Raw genomic sequence first — 13786 nt, forward strand, 5'->3', positions numbered from 1 at the left:
TGTGCTCAGAAGATCACCAGTTCAAGCCGAGCCTCCGCATGTCTGTAGATCCTTGAACAAGGCCCTTATCCCCCAGCTCCCTGGGTGCCACAAAAGTGACTGCATGCTTGCTCTCATGGAGAGCAAAATGGGGGAGGTGAAAAGACAATTTTCCCATGTGGATATATAAAGTATCAAATATTATTATTATTACTATATTACCTTCATTAACAGCATAATCAGTTCAGGGTTACGTGGAGCCTGGAACCCTTCCCAGGAAGCACTGGGCTGGGGTGTACCCTGGACAGGATGCCACTCTGTCACAGTGCACTACATTATACGATATATTAATATAAACACTATGTTACGTTTCCCTAACCTATTTTAAATCACTTTTTTTTTTGGTTGGAACAATGTAACAAGTAAATGGAATCCAAACCACTACTCTGAAATGCCCTATAATCTCATTAATAGTATTGTTCATCCATACTATAGGTAGATGGTATGCCCACATGTGTTAACTTGTTACTGAACCTTCAGCTAAGTTTGCTTCCACCATAAACTGTTTATTTAAGAAGAGATTTCAGAAAGTCACATTTTATCTGAGCTGACAGCTTATGATTACTTTATCCTGGAAATGTTGCTTGACCCATTTGGGTCATTTCTTATGCTCTGATTACTTCTGTGAGACTTGAAATAAAGTAAGAGTACAGGTACATTGGAAATGTTTTTTGCATTTTTTAAGACTCACTGTAATGGGGCTTGCCTGTTCCATGCACACAAATACACAAACAAGATGTGTTTGTTTACTCGGTGGCTGACTGGAATATGGGTTTTGAGATTGAGGAAGTAGGTACTGTATGTTTTAAGATTTCAACTCACCTGGGCAGGGTCACTAGTTAAAGGACCCGAGCCCAGGTGGCTAACTGGGTAATGTAGTTTGAGGGGCCTGCTCTATAGTAATGGGATTTCCCATATGGCAGCGTTTCTCAAACTATAGGCCACGGACCGGTGCCGACGGTGCCGATCCGTGAGAGGGTTCCTGCCAGTCCACGGAGCCTCGCTTCTGCACCAATCAAAAGTCAATCAGATCAGGTCTGATCTCAGCACTGCTGTTATTGCGTGTATTGTTGCTAGGTGAATATAATAAAGATTTCGCCTATCAGCACCGCCGAATTAAATGGTTTTGGAGCGCTGGAAATTTCGCCCCTGCTACAGAAAATGTGGGAAAGTTTTGGATTGCTCTTAGGTCAGTCAGTCAGAGAGAGATGATGGCGACGACAGTTGAGGGGCAGTTTCCAGCCAGTTCGGTGAGATCGTTATTGAATTACCCTTTTGCGAGAAGGACGATGGTCGAAAAAAATCCACGTTAAGGAGCTGGGACCCGACAAGCCTGAAATAAATGTCACCCGTCCAACTAAAGAAATTAAATTATGATTGTGAAATTATTGTCATTTTCTGACTTTTCATTTGAATGCTTATACTGAACTAGGAAGGGAAATCTATTGGTACGTCAACCCCACCAAAGTTTTTTCACCAGCTGCCTCTGCTGTCTATCTATATTAATAATATCTATCTACCTATGCATCCGCGGGGGCGGGGGGTTGGGGGCGGTCGTTTATGCAGGGCCCTGCAGCCCCAAAGCCTGACATGACTGGTCCCCAGGACAAATAAGTTTGAGAAACGCTGCCAAATGACATTTTGATGATGATGGGGGGGGGGGTTTAAATTTGTAATAAGGTATGTATTATTATTAAGTGGGCTATTCATTGTGAATTTATTATGTTTGACATTTATAAAATGTAATTGGTTAATTCTGAGAGAGATAGGAATCAGAGGCAGAGGGTAGGGTGCTGGTTCAGTCCCAATGAAGGACTTAATCCCAGTAATTGAGTGTGAGAGAATTTTGTGATAGTTGTCACGATCGGTGGTGATCGGGTGCTCGCTTTGGTTTACTTTGGTTTTTGTGGATTTTTTTCCTCTTTTTTCTTTAATTACATTTGGTTGTTTGGGGCCCATCGCCACTAGGAAGAGAGATTAAAGGGACAATAAAGTACGTGCATCCAATCCTGTCTTGTGAGACTTCAAGTTTGTTCATTGGCCCATGGGCCGATACCCAACACACACACATACAAAAATGCAGAGGTGAGACCAAACCTTGAGGTCTGAACCTGTGATCAGTCATTCATCCAGCATTCCTGTGAGAGGGGACAAGGGCCTGGCTCAAAGGCCCAGCAGAAATGCGGCTGCAACCTTACAAACACAGGCACAGAGGCCGAACCCGCTGAGCATCACAGCACAGTGTGGAAGCTGGGGTATGACAATAAGGTGACCAAGTCCATCCAACTTTAAGATTGGACAGTTAAATGTGTCTGCTCCTTGGAAAGTGACTAAGGGATTTGATTGTGTACAGTAAATACCCCACCCAAAAAACCCCATGGATGAAAGAAGACATAAAGACACTTCTCAAAATGGTGTTCTCTGAGAGTCTGCCTGGACAGCTTATTTATATAATAATAGTGCAAAATGTAATTTTATGCTTTATTACAATATTACATATTATTGATGGAAAAACAGCAATTACATTTTATTGATTAAATATTCATTTGAAGTTTTCCATAAAGCAAGTATCACATACATTATTAGAGTTTTCATATTACATACATTTGGTGATACTGTATTCCTCCAAAACCCCGCATGCTGAACTTGTCTTTGTAGGGTTAAGGTATTTTCATTGTTCTATATAAAAATACAGTCTGATGGCAAAAAAAATTTAAAGAATATCAGATACATATAATGTGAAAAAATGTTACAGTAATACATACACAAAAAATCTTCAATAATAATTTTATGTTTCATTGTAGACATGGACTTGTGTATGAGTCTTACAGCAATTTAACAATAACACATCGCAACGCAACGCAAAATACTTTCTAAAAAACTGCATTGCTTCCTGCTGCTCTTGAAAGCAAATTTTCTTTGTTCTCAAATGACATTGACCCATACCAACATTTTCTTTCTGAAATAAGCCTTATCATAACAGCTTGGTTAAATTTACAGGAAAATTAACCATGATTTGCCTTTAAAGACAGTCAGGTTAGCACTGATGAACAAGCATGTACACAAGATTTAACCATATTCTTCACATACAAGTCAGGCATCTAAAATACTCACATTGCTGAACGTCTGTTAAACCTGAGACTGAACAATTTGGTCTGTGTGGCAGGAGTGAAATGCCATGAGGAATGAACCCAGATGGAAAGACAGAGGAGAAAAATAATGGCTATGAAAATGCATGTGGGTAATATGTGCTTGTGACGATGAAAATATCACCTTTGTATCATTTTGCAACCTCATCATCAGAGATCAGCACTAAAAACATGAATGAAAGTCCACCTACATGGACACTGAGTTTGGCAGCACTGCTATTAATGCTGAAGGGCACGTTATCCCAGACCTGCTTCATGGAAGATATGTAGAAACAGGAAGATCTCGCACACAGGAATAAAGACCTTCACAGTCCTGTCTGCACTGCCGTTCAATACAATTCTTAGTTAACCCAAGTCACAGAGTTTGCTCATTAATGATCATGAGACCACTGGCCAGTCCTGCTTTTGGCTTTCAAAAGTGACTTGAAAGAACATGAAGATCTAAACAGAAGAGACCGAGGGCGCACGAGTCACGGTTTTCTGTTCCGGAGAAAAACACAAGAACAGGCGCAACTTGAGGCTCCTGTAGGCAAAGCAGAAGTACATAGCATGACCCATGGCGACAAAAGAGACAGATATGATGACCAGAATGCCGAAGGCTTCTGGGTTTGGTGCCAGAATGACCATGATGAAGTGCAGCAAGTCAAGGAGGTAGTTCATGGAGTTCTGGACACCGTTGATGACCCCTCTTTCAGATTCCATCACGTTCTCCTGGATTAGCTGAGTCACAGTCAAGTCGAAAGACCAGAGACCTAAATATAAGTGAGGAGGGAAATGATCCAGTCAGATACAGAGGATAGCAGTTATTATAGTTCTCAGGATAGTGATAGAAAAACAGTTAAGAAAATTATATTTAGGAAATTGATTCTGGTAATTAAACACTGAAGTACTGCCTTCATGAAGAACCTATGGTCTTGAAATCATCATTGGGTCACATTCTCCTGTTCTCCAGGTATCTCTAACCAGCAGCTGAAGCTCCTTCCCTGGTACTCACCCACTCTAGCAGCAATGACCCCGGTAAAGAGGAGGCCGACTGAGAGGTAGGAGTCCACCTGTGGCATCTCCTCCATATCATGTCCTCCTGCAGTGCTGTTGGCCAGACTCGTGGTGATCACAGTTGCCAGGGTGGGGCTGATTTCTGGCAGGGCACTAGTGCCCCTAACTAGTTGGCTGGCCAGGTCCCGGAAGGGTGAGACAGTGAGATCGAAGGGGCTTCCTGGTGCGAAGACGGAAGCCACGCAGAGTAGGAGGCAGGAGAGCTGGGCCACGCCAGAGATGAAGCCCGTTCGGACCAGGCCGCAGCGCCGGCGGACACGGGTGAAGACCACGGTACCAAGGATCCCACAAACCGCTGAAGTGGCCATAAGCAGGCTGAGGATGCTGCCATTGAGGCCCTGGGTGTAGGCATAGCCGGTGGTGATGCAGTCAAAACCCAGAACGGTCATATAGAGGAAGGCCAGTGACATTCCAGCCAGGAAGATGGACTGATTATAGTAGGCCACCCAGCCAGCCTGGAATGTACGGACCGGTTCCCACAGCCTGTAGCAGAAGGACACCTCGGCAACCACATCATGCTTCCCTGCCACTGCCCCATTCACCAGCTGGCTGCCCTCCGATGGATTCTCCGTCTCTGCCATGGCTGAGAGGAACCGAGTCACTGTCAACAGCAATACAGACCCACGGAGAAAGGAGGCTGCAATATTGACCTGCTTTCCTGGACTATGCCAGTGAACCCCTCTCCCCCTGCAGGCAAAGTGATAAATGTTAAGTCGGTGTCCTTTCAGATGACAGCACCTTAGGAGGCCACCTATGTCACCAGATGGGTTGACCGGCTCAATACACACAAGGTTACATACCCTGCTGATGTTGTTTTAGAATGGTGTACTGAAGCACCTTTTCCCTTTTTAGGCTTTTGGCCTGTTAAAGATCCTCCACACTCATACCTTGTTTGGGGTTGAGCTGGCTGAGCTCCACGCCCTCCTCCTTTTGTCCAGCTTTGACTGCCAGTGCTGGCGTTTTCTGGTAGACTTTCCAGAGCAGGCAGTACTCCAAGCACATGGAGCAGAGGTTCCAGCCAGAGATGAATCCGCAGCCGATGAAATGTGAGCCGAATGCCATGATCTGGCCCACCAGCATGGGAGCCAGGATATTGGTCAGCTGGTCAATGATGCGCACAGTAGCGTTCATATCTGCCAAAGGGGAGGAGTCAAATGCTGAGCGAGCCAATCAGGACACAGCACCATGCCTCCACTTACAATCACTCTGATTTATAGAGAAAACCCTCTAATCAAAGCCAACTAACGATGCCTGGGTCACAGTAAGGGATGCAGTTTTATTAAGGACCATCTACTGCTTTTGTTAAAACTGTGTATAACCTATGACATGAATTCAATTTATTTTTATATAGTGTTTTTCACAACTCTGTCACCATAAGGCACGTGACAAAACTTTATGCAAAATACTTTGCTTAATACAAAATAATATATGAAACAGGAAAATAGGAAGAAGGAAATAAAGAATGAAAGCCAGGAGACAACGGAGGAGGGGAACCAAAAACTCTTGAGTAAAGCATAGCTTCACTTTTCCAAGTGAGTTATTGTGAGCTTTCAAGTTGCAGACAGTCATCCGCACAGCAGCTTGTGTTCATACTACATTTGGCTGTGGATGCAGGTGGTCACAGTGCATGCATACAGCAGTGATATTCCACCAGACCAGGAGAAGGCAGATGTATTGTTATTAGTCAAGGCTTAGTAATAAGGCACACCAGTATTGTATTTTGTCCTTACGACAAAATTAGCCAGGACCCCCCACTGCTTGGCAAATTTTAGATTTCAAATTGCTAGGATAGTGCTGCTTTTTAAAATTCCATACAATTCGGTATACAGTGATCCCCCGCTACATCGCGGTTCAGCTATTGCGCCCACGCTATATTATGGATTTTTCCCCAATGCATCACAGTTCTCTGCGATGTGTGTATCATATGCATATATATTATATATTATTATTATTATGTTACTCATATCCTTAGCGCGACATCCACATATCATATGTGTTTACAAAGTCTGTTATAATAAATTGACATGTGTTTAAAGTGTGTGGGAGGGGTATTTTAAGGCTTAAACTATAAAAAATGTTTATTTATATGGTCTTTCTATATCGCGGATTTTCAGCTATCGCTGGTGGGTCTGGAACGTAACTTCAGCGATAGGCGGGGGATCACTAATGTCTGGACAGCATGAAAAATTACATATGCGTATATCTCTTACCTTCCTCATATTGCTGTTCACCTTAACTACAACAACAAGAGCTATTCTTCCTGTACTCTTTTGTCGATGACTGCTGATCTGGGAAAGTCCACGCTACCATCTACTGGAAATACCTACTAAATTATCTTGTACATGTACAGTCGATACACTGTGCAAGGTTTCCGATACACATGAGAATCTGGGCTACATGCATACTGACCACAACCACAGTCTTCCACAGACAAGCCCCGATGACAAAATTTACATCACGTCCCCTTGTCTGCAACTGAAAGTGCACGTGGAAAAGTGAAGTTTGAATGAGATCATAAATTAGTCTCACAATGCCAAAGGTCGTAGGACGCATCCGGGAGGTCACAGATCATAGGCTGGACCCCCAATGTCACAGATTATAGGATAGACCCACAATGTCACAGAAACAGTTATTATTCACACAAAAACCCAACACAAGCACTTAGATTGGCCCAATCTATAACTGAGAAGTTCTTGGCAACATCTGCATTTAGTGCTTTGATAAAGTAATCTGTGTGTTTTACTTATTTATACACCTGCCCGGTTCAGGTACAAGAGTCTTTGCAAGGTTCCTCACTGTACCATTGAGATTACAGGTCCCTCTGATCACACTCATAGCCAGCTTGGCAGTGTTTCTGCTTCAGTAAAAAGGAAACAAAGGCAGCAAAAGTGAAATGAACACACTGGATTTCACAGGAGGAGACCAGCAGAAGGTGTGAAAGGATTGAAACCGTATCTCATAAAAGGCTCTGAAACTCAGGGTGTCTCAGGCTGAGCTAATACTACACCTTCATCGTGGTTTTAAATAGATAAAATAACACAGCTCCTTGAAAAACTTGCCATTACACACTTATACGGACAGGGACTGTCTCAAGCTGGCCCTGGTTTCCGGTAACCACACACAGGAGACAGGGCAGACCGAACAGAATGACCCTCCCTCCCGCCGTAGACTTTGCCTGATGAAAATCTTTCTGTCAAGATAAAAAATGAGCCGATGGGAAGTGTGGTTTGCAGTTTTTCTGCAATGCAAAGGAAACTTGAGTTTTATGGCAGCCCTCAGCCGGTTAAAACAAGGGCAGTAAAGGAATAAAGAGCGAGGAGGTTCAGAGGGTGCAAGGTGACACCATCACAGGAACGTGCGAACCTGCAGGACCCACCTGCCAACTTGTTCCGGTCCTCACCAGCCACCACCACCACCCAGTCCCGCTGAATAGCGATGGAGGTGGCGGTGCTGGCCAGGTTGGCGATGTTGGCTACGGTGATGATGACGATGTAGCACGCCGTCTGTAATGAGAGAGGAGGTCAGGGTGTGCACCTCTGCCAAACAGCACGTTGATTACCACCATAAGAAGGATGTACAAATTCGGATGTACTTTAAGACCATAAAGAAGAATCTCATTTGATAACCACAGTTTAGGAATGTTTATTACAACCATAAACAGGAACCTCATTCAATAACCACAAATCAGGATGTACATTATGACGAAAAACAGGAAGCTTATTTCATAAATGCAAACTGCAAACAACCTGAACTTAACATTTTATTACTTGCTAAATTGGTAATTGTTTTGGTTTTCAGTTTGCCTGGAGGATGTAATCTCCTGGTGCTATTACCACAGTTCATTTCTGTACATAATATAAGTATTGCTCCCATGATCACCACAGCCAGAAGTTTAACATTTCTGATAAAATAATCACCAGTAAAAAGTGTCTGATTGCCTGATCTTTATAATCCATTAGTCCCTGAGTCCATCTGGGTCCTGAGGCAAAGGCATATTCCAAAATCTACTTTATTGGTCATGTTAAATTAAATTTTACATATCACATTCATCTTGGAAAAAGTTAGACAGGTCTTATTTTAACATGCATATTTTCCCCAAAAGAACATGACTATATCAACGATATCACGTATAAAACAGGTTTGCACCAGTACGCATTTTTGACTGTAAAGGGATTATAAACTAATGCTAATCTAAGACAGTTCTCCTTGCAAACTATACTGTCAGAAAAAGAGTACCGATTTGTACCTTTGCTTGTCACCTTTTAAGGTACAGAAATAGACTCTGAGGATCATCCTCAAGGTACAAGCAACATTAATGTACCCCAATGGTACAAAAATGTTCCCATAGTTCATTTCTATATCTTTATATGTATAATTACCTACGCTATATGGTACATTTAGCAGATGCTTGAAGGTACAGCCTCAGTGACAAGCAAAGGTACAAATTTTCTCACAGAGTACCAGGAATATTTCTCCAGTGAAATCATTAGTATATGCTGTACAGCAACAAAGATTTCTCAAGTGAAATCATTAGCACACTTCATACTCCACCCACCAGCAGAGATGCTACTAGAGATTTTCAGCCCCATGAAAGCACATCATATTGGGCCCCCAACTCATATCAATGCAATTATGTTCCAAATTTGTTAGGGCCCTTTGGACTTGTCTTAACTCCCCCCCCACCAAACGTATACGGCACCCCTGCCTACCAGCAACCAGCCACTGTAGAGTTCTGCAAGAGGATCTTGGAATTGGAAGACAAGCATCAAGAGGACACCACACAGCACCACGGTGAGGTTCTGGACAACCAGGGACATCTGGGCCACTGACAGAGCAAGGTATGGACACAACAAAATACATCACATTTAGAGATTGCAAGCCCTCTACTCCCGTGCCCTTAGAGGTCAGGGCTCCTCAATATCTTGGCCATGGGTGAAAGGAGGCGATCGCACATGCACAAACCACTGTGTAGCTGGGCACATGGCCAGACACACCTTTCAGCCTGGAGTTCTTATCCACCCAGTCTCCAATCAGCGCTCCGAGCAAGAGCACCGACCCCGCCACAACGAGCCCGTACACGGCGGTCAACAGCAGGCTGTTCCCGTAGAGCTCGACCAGGAACACAGCCACGGCGAAGTTCCACATGCGGTCCCCCTGAAGGTCACGCAGGCGCCCGTTAAATTGCAGGCCGTGTTATTAATGGACCTAGCCACCGCATGAGGAAACTGAAAAACTTTCTTATTTACAAAACATAAATAACCTGATGGGCTTTAAACAGCTGATCACGTACACCTATAAGTATTATTCGATTCTGGCAGTCTGTTACTGAAAAGCATTCACAAATCAAGACTGCATTTTCAATTTCAAAACCTCGCAAACATGTTCAAACAGCTTCTAATTATTTTTTGTATTATTATATCGAGACTGTCGAGTAAATGATAAGTCCCTCGACAGGAAGCAAGTTTTTGGCCAGCTGTCAGCCTCCTATGACAGTGACAGTAATCCCGCGTATAAACATTTGCTCAGTTTAAAGAAATTGTGTAAAGCATATCGCTATTTTTAACATTACTCTGTACTTTTACTTACCCATGTGGAGAGGGCATGTCCGAGGTAAATGAGAAACTTTGCCGACGTGAAGAAATCACGAAAGTATCCTATAAAGCAGGTAGAGGATTTTCTGCGTCTATTTAGCTACAACAGCTGATTTTATAGATTAAAATGTATAGACCGTACAAAAACATCAGAGTAAATTCAAAGGTTCCATGAAAATGTAATGCCCTACCCCAGCGATTTTCCCGGGATCCTGCGTTTTCCATATTAAATTCTTTTAATTTTTATTTTATTGCACTTCGCTTTAAACTTCGTGTATAAAATTAAAGATCCCGGTATATTACATTCCCTCCTTTCCAGACTTAGCTATCACTGTAGCTGAAGTTGGAAAGAAATGTTTTATAATAAAGCAGTAAAGATAAAATACGCGCGCTGGCACAGGTGGACCCGCCGGGCTGCCGCACAGCTGAATGCCTTCACCGGCCTCTACAAGATACCCTGGTCCAAGAGCCGGACCCGCGGCGGTCACATGACCCGCCAGTCCAGGTCACGCCTGGGATCGCTCTGAGGAAATTTCGTAATCAGAGATACACGCCTTTTCGGTGGGGGGTACGGTTGGTGTTACTAAGTAGAGACACCTATGAATGACCATTGCCCCCCTACCGTAACATACTTTTCTATCAATTTGGTGCTAGGAAATGTATTTATGTATACACAATGTAACCTCATATAACTATGAGTACTGTGGAGTCAAAGAAATGGCCATATAAACCCAGGTTATTGTATGGGTAATGTACACACCAAGTTCTATAAACCAGTGCCTTTCTTTCCTCGTGCTTCTGCGTTCAGTGATGGTCATATACTGGTATAATAGGCCTATATGTACACTATATTTTTTAACCTATTGTAGTGAATGACATTGAAAATAAGCCAGCTTTTGTTTTATGGTGATAGACTGTAAAATAGCCTATTAAATGCCAGTACTCATGTGGAAATTATGCACAACAATTCTTTAAAAAAAAAAAAACAATCCGATCTGATAACCTATAAACTATAACCTTTAGTGTGACAGTATAATGGGTTCCTTTAAATTTTGTTTTTCTGTTTCTTTTGGGCTAGACATTCAGGAAAAGAAACGCTTTGGCCAGGTTTGAATATTAAGTACTAATTATGGAATGACCAGGGTGATCTGTCAGTTTTTCAGGGAGACTCTCACTCTGTTATGCCCATATGACCAGGGACCGGTGAGAAGTTCTGTGGGCGTGGCAGCGGGGTACCGGGTGTACACTTCTATCTGGTGACTGGCTGCTCTTAGATTTAATCTATAGGCTGTAGACATTGGACTTACTCCTACCAGAATATTCTTTCATGTGCTGTGTTTCCTGTTGAACTTTTTGAATGGTCTGAAAAAAGCTAATCCTATTGTGGTCGGACACATTCTCCAAGGAGCCAAGGATATTTTTTATGTACAGCTGTGTCGTTTTCTGGGTGCTTTTTTTACCTTGAAGGTGCTTTTGTTTCCCTCAGAAACACTGCAAGATCAAACGCACATTGTTTCCCTTCCGTTCTCGATTCAGTTATAGACCATTTATGTACTAAATTCCACATCTTTTTGTATCCTGCTGGCCTAGCCAGAAGGTCCTGCACTTTCATACGGTTCTGTTAGTTTACATTGAAGTGCTTCTCTGTGTGTTACTCACGGGATCCATGGATAAGGGCTAAAAATACACCTTAAAAATCATATCACTAACCCCACTCCAGCAGAGAGACATAGGCAGGAGGGAACACAGTAACTAGGTCCCACCGATAACAGCATATAATGTTATGACATTACTGCCAGCAGGAGAGGAAAGAGGAGATCAGGGGTCGAGTAAACAGCTGAGAAAGTCATACTGGGGACCAAAGTCTACTAATGTCGCAACGGCAGCCACCCCAGAAGAAGGAAAGCACATCTCCAAAAAGCTGGTCTCTGCGACTCCGTTATGCCGGAACATTCTTCCATAACATTTAGTGCAATGGATAATTCAAGTAATTCAACTTAAAAAGTGAAACTAATATATGATGTGGACTCATTACATGCAAAGCGTGATATTTCCGTCCTTTATTTGTTATAATTTTGATTATTATGGCTTACAGATTACGAAAACCCCTTCCTGTTCCAACATGACTGTGCACCAGTGCACAAAGCAAGGCCCATAAGGACATGGATGAGTGAGTCTGATGTGGAGGAACTTGACTGGCCTGCACAGAGCCCTGACCTCAACCCGATAGAACACCTTTGGGATGAATTAGAGCGGAGACTGTGAGCCAGGCCATCCCATCCAACATCAGTGCCTAACCTCATACATGCTCTCCTGGAAGAATGGTCAAAAATTCCCATAACTCCCACAGTCCTAAACCTTCCAGAAGAATTGAAGCTGGTATACGTGCAAAGGGTGGGTCAAGTCCATATTAAAGCCTATGTATTAAGAACGGGATGTCGTTAAAATTCATGTATGTGTAACAGCAGGTGTCCCAATACTTTTCATAATATAGCGTACATACAGATCCCTCATGCCATGCACACTGATGGACTCCCATACCATGACAGATGCTGGCTTTTGCACCTCTTGTTGATAACAGTCTGGATGGTCTTTTTCATCTGTGGTACATAGAATCCAACGTCCGTTTTCCCCAAAAACAAGCTGAAACGTGGACTCATCTGACCACAGACAAGGTTTCCATTGTCTTTTGGTCCATCTCAGATGAGCTCGGGCCCAGCAAAAACTCGCCAGTGTTTCTGCATAAAATTGATGTTTGGCTTCCTCTTTGCATAATACAGTTTCAGGGAGCATTCCTTGATGCAGCAGCGTAATATGTTAAGTGACTTCCTGAAGTCCTCCCAAGCCCATGTGGCTATGTCCATCACAGTAGTATGACGGGTTCTAATGCAATGGTGCACAAGACGCACATTCGGCAGAGGTTTCCGCCCTTGGCCTTTATGGACAGAGATTTCTGCCGACTCCCTGAATCTTTACATAATGTTATTAACTGTAGATGGTAACTGACCTAAATTCTATACTATTTTGAACTGTGAAACATTGGTTTTAAATTGACAGATAATTCTCTCACGAAGTTCAGCACAAAGTCGTGAGCCATGACCCACCTTTGCTTGCAAAGACTGAGCCTTTGATGGATGATCCTTTTATACCCAATCTTCATACCCACACCTGTTACCAGTTAACCTGCTACTTGAGGAAGCTTTCAGAATGTTACTTGTATGATTTTTTCAGTCTTACTTTGTCTTTGTCCCAAGTTTTTTGGAGCGTATTGCAGGCAATTTCTAAATTCGATTATGTTTAACAAATAGAATTAAGTTTGTGAAAATGTTGAAAATCTTTTCTTTGTCATGTACCAAGGTTCAAGTCACGTACCAAATTGCAGATTTTAGTTTAGTTGTATTTCTAGAAAGTGTCCCACCTTTTCTGGAAATGGGGTTTGTATATTTCCACTTACTGTAATGCTGTTTAATAAAATTCTAAAGATCTCTGATGCCCTTTAATAAAAAATATTCAGACATTCAAACTGGGTAAAGTGGGGCATACAATTTAATGATATGGCCTGGTTTATACGCAAATAATAACATGATGCTGGATTCACTGAATGTTTATTATTATTTAATTAGAACGTAAACCATTTCAATCTTTGGTAACAAATGTGAAATATAAAAAGGCAAGCAGCCTAAGTATTAGCGCAATTTAAACGTGTGTGTATATGTTTTACCTTAAAACCATCTCAAAATTTTATTCCAAATTATATATATATAAATACAGGTAAAGTACAAACTGAACTTAAACTAATGTCTCCATCTCTTTCTCTGTTTGTGTGTGTACATGCATTCCAACAATTGATCCATTTTGAGCCTCAACTAACAAACTGAAATTATACAATGGCATGTAAGTAGCTATAAACTTAACTGTGTGTGTTCTTGACTTGTTTGATCTAGGGGAAAC

At 42.4% G+C, this 13786-nt stretch overlaps 1 protein-coding gene across 1 annotated transcript; it reads right to left on the reverse strand.

The window, feature by feature from the left end:
* Positions 1–2751: 2751 nt before the first annotated feature.
* Positions 2752–10483, reverse strand: LOC125751130 (solute carrier family 40 member 1-like). The gene is made up of 8 exons (XM_049029696.1): positions 10027–10483; positions 9831–9898; positions 9239–9398; positions 8954–9069; positions 7621–7747; positions 5132–5377; positions 4183–4827; positions 2752–3940 (listed from the first exon to the last, which is right to left on the reverse strand). The coding sequence occupies exons 1-8, from the start codon at positions 10058–10060 to the stop codon at positions 3630–3632; spliced, it is 1707 nt and encodes a 568-aa protein (XP_048885653.1). The 5' UTR covers positions 10061–10483; the 3' UTR covers positions 2752–3629.
* Positions 10484–13786: the final 3303 nt, after the last annotated feature.

This window comes from Brienomyrus brachyistius, chromosome 1 (assembly GCF_023856365.1).
Source record: "Brienomyrus brachyistius isolate T26 chromosome 1, BBRACH_0.4, whole genome shotgun sequence".
In the NCBI taxonomy this organism is placed as follows: Eukaryota; Metazoa; Chordata; class Actinopteri; order Osteoglossiformes; family Mormyridae; genus Brienomyrus; species Brienomyrus brachyistius.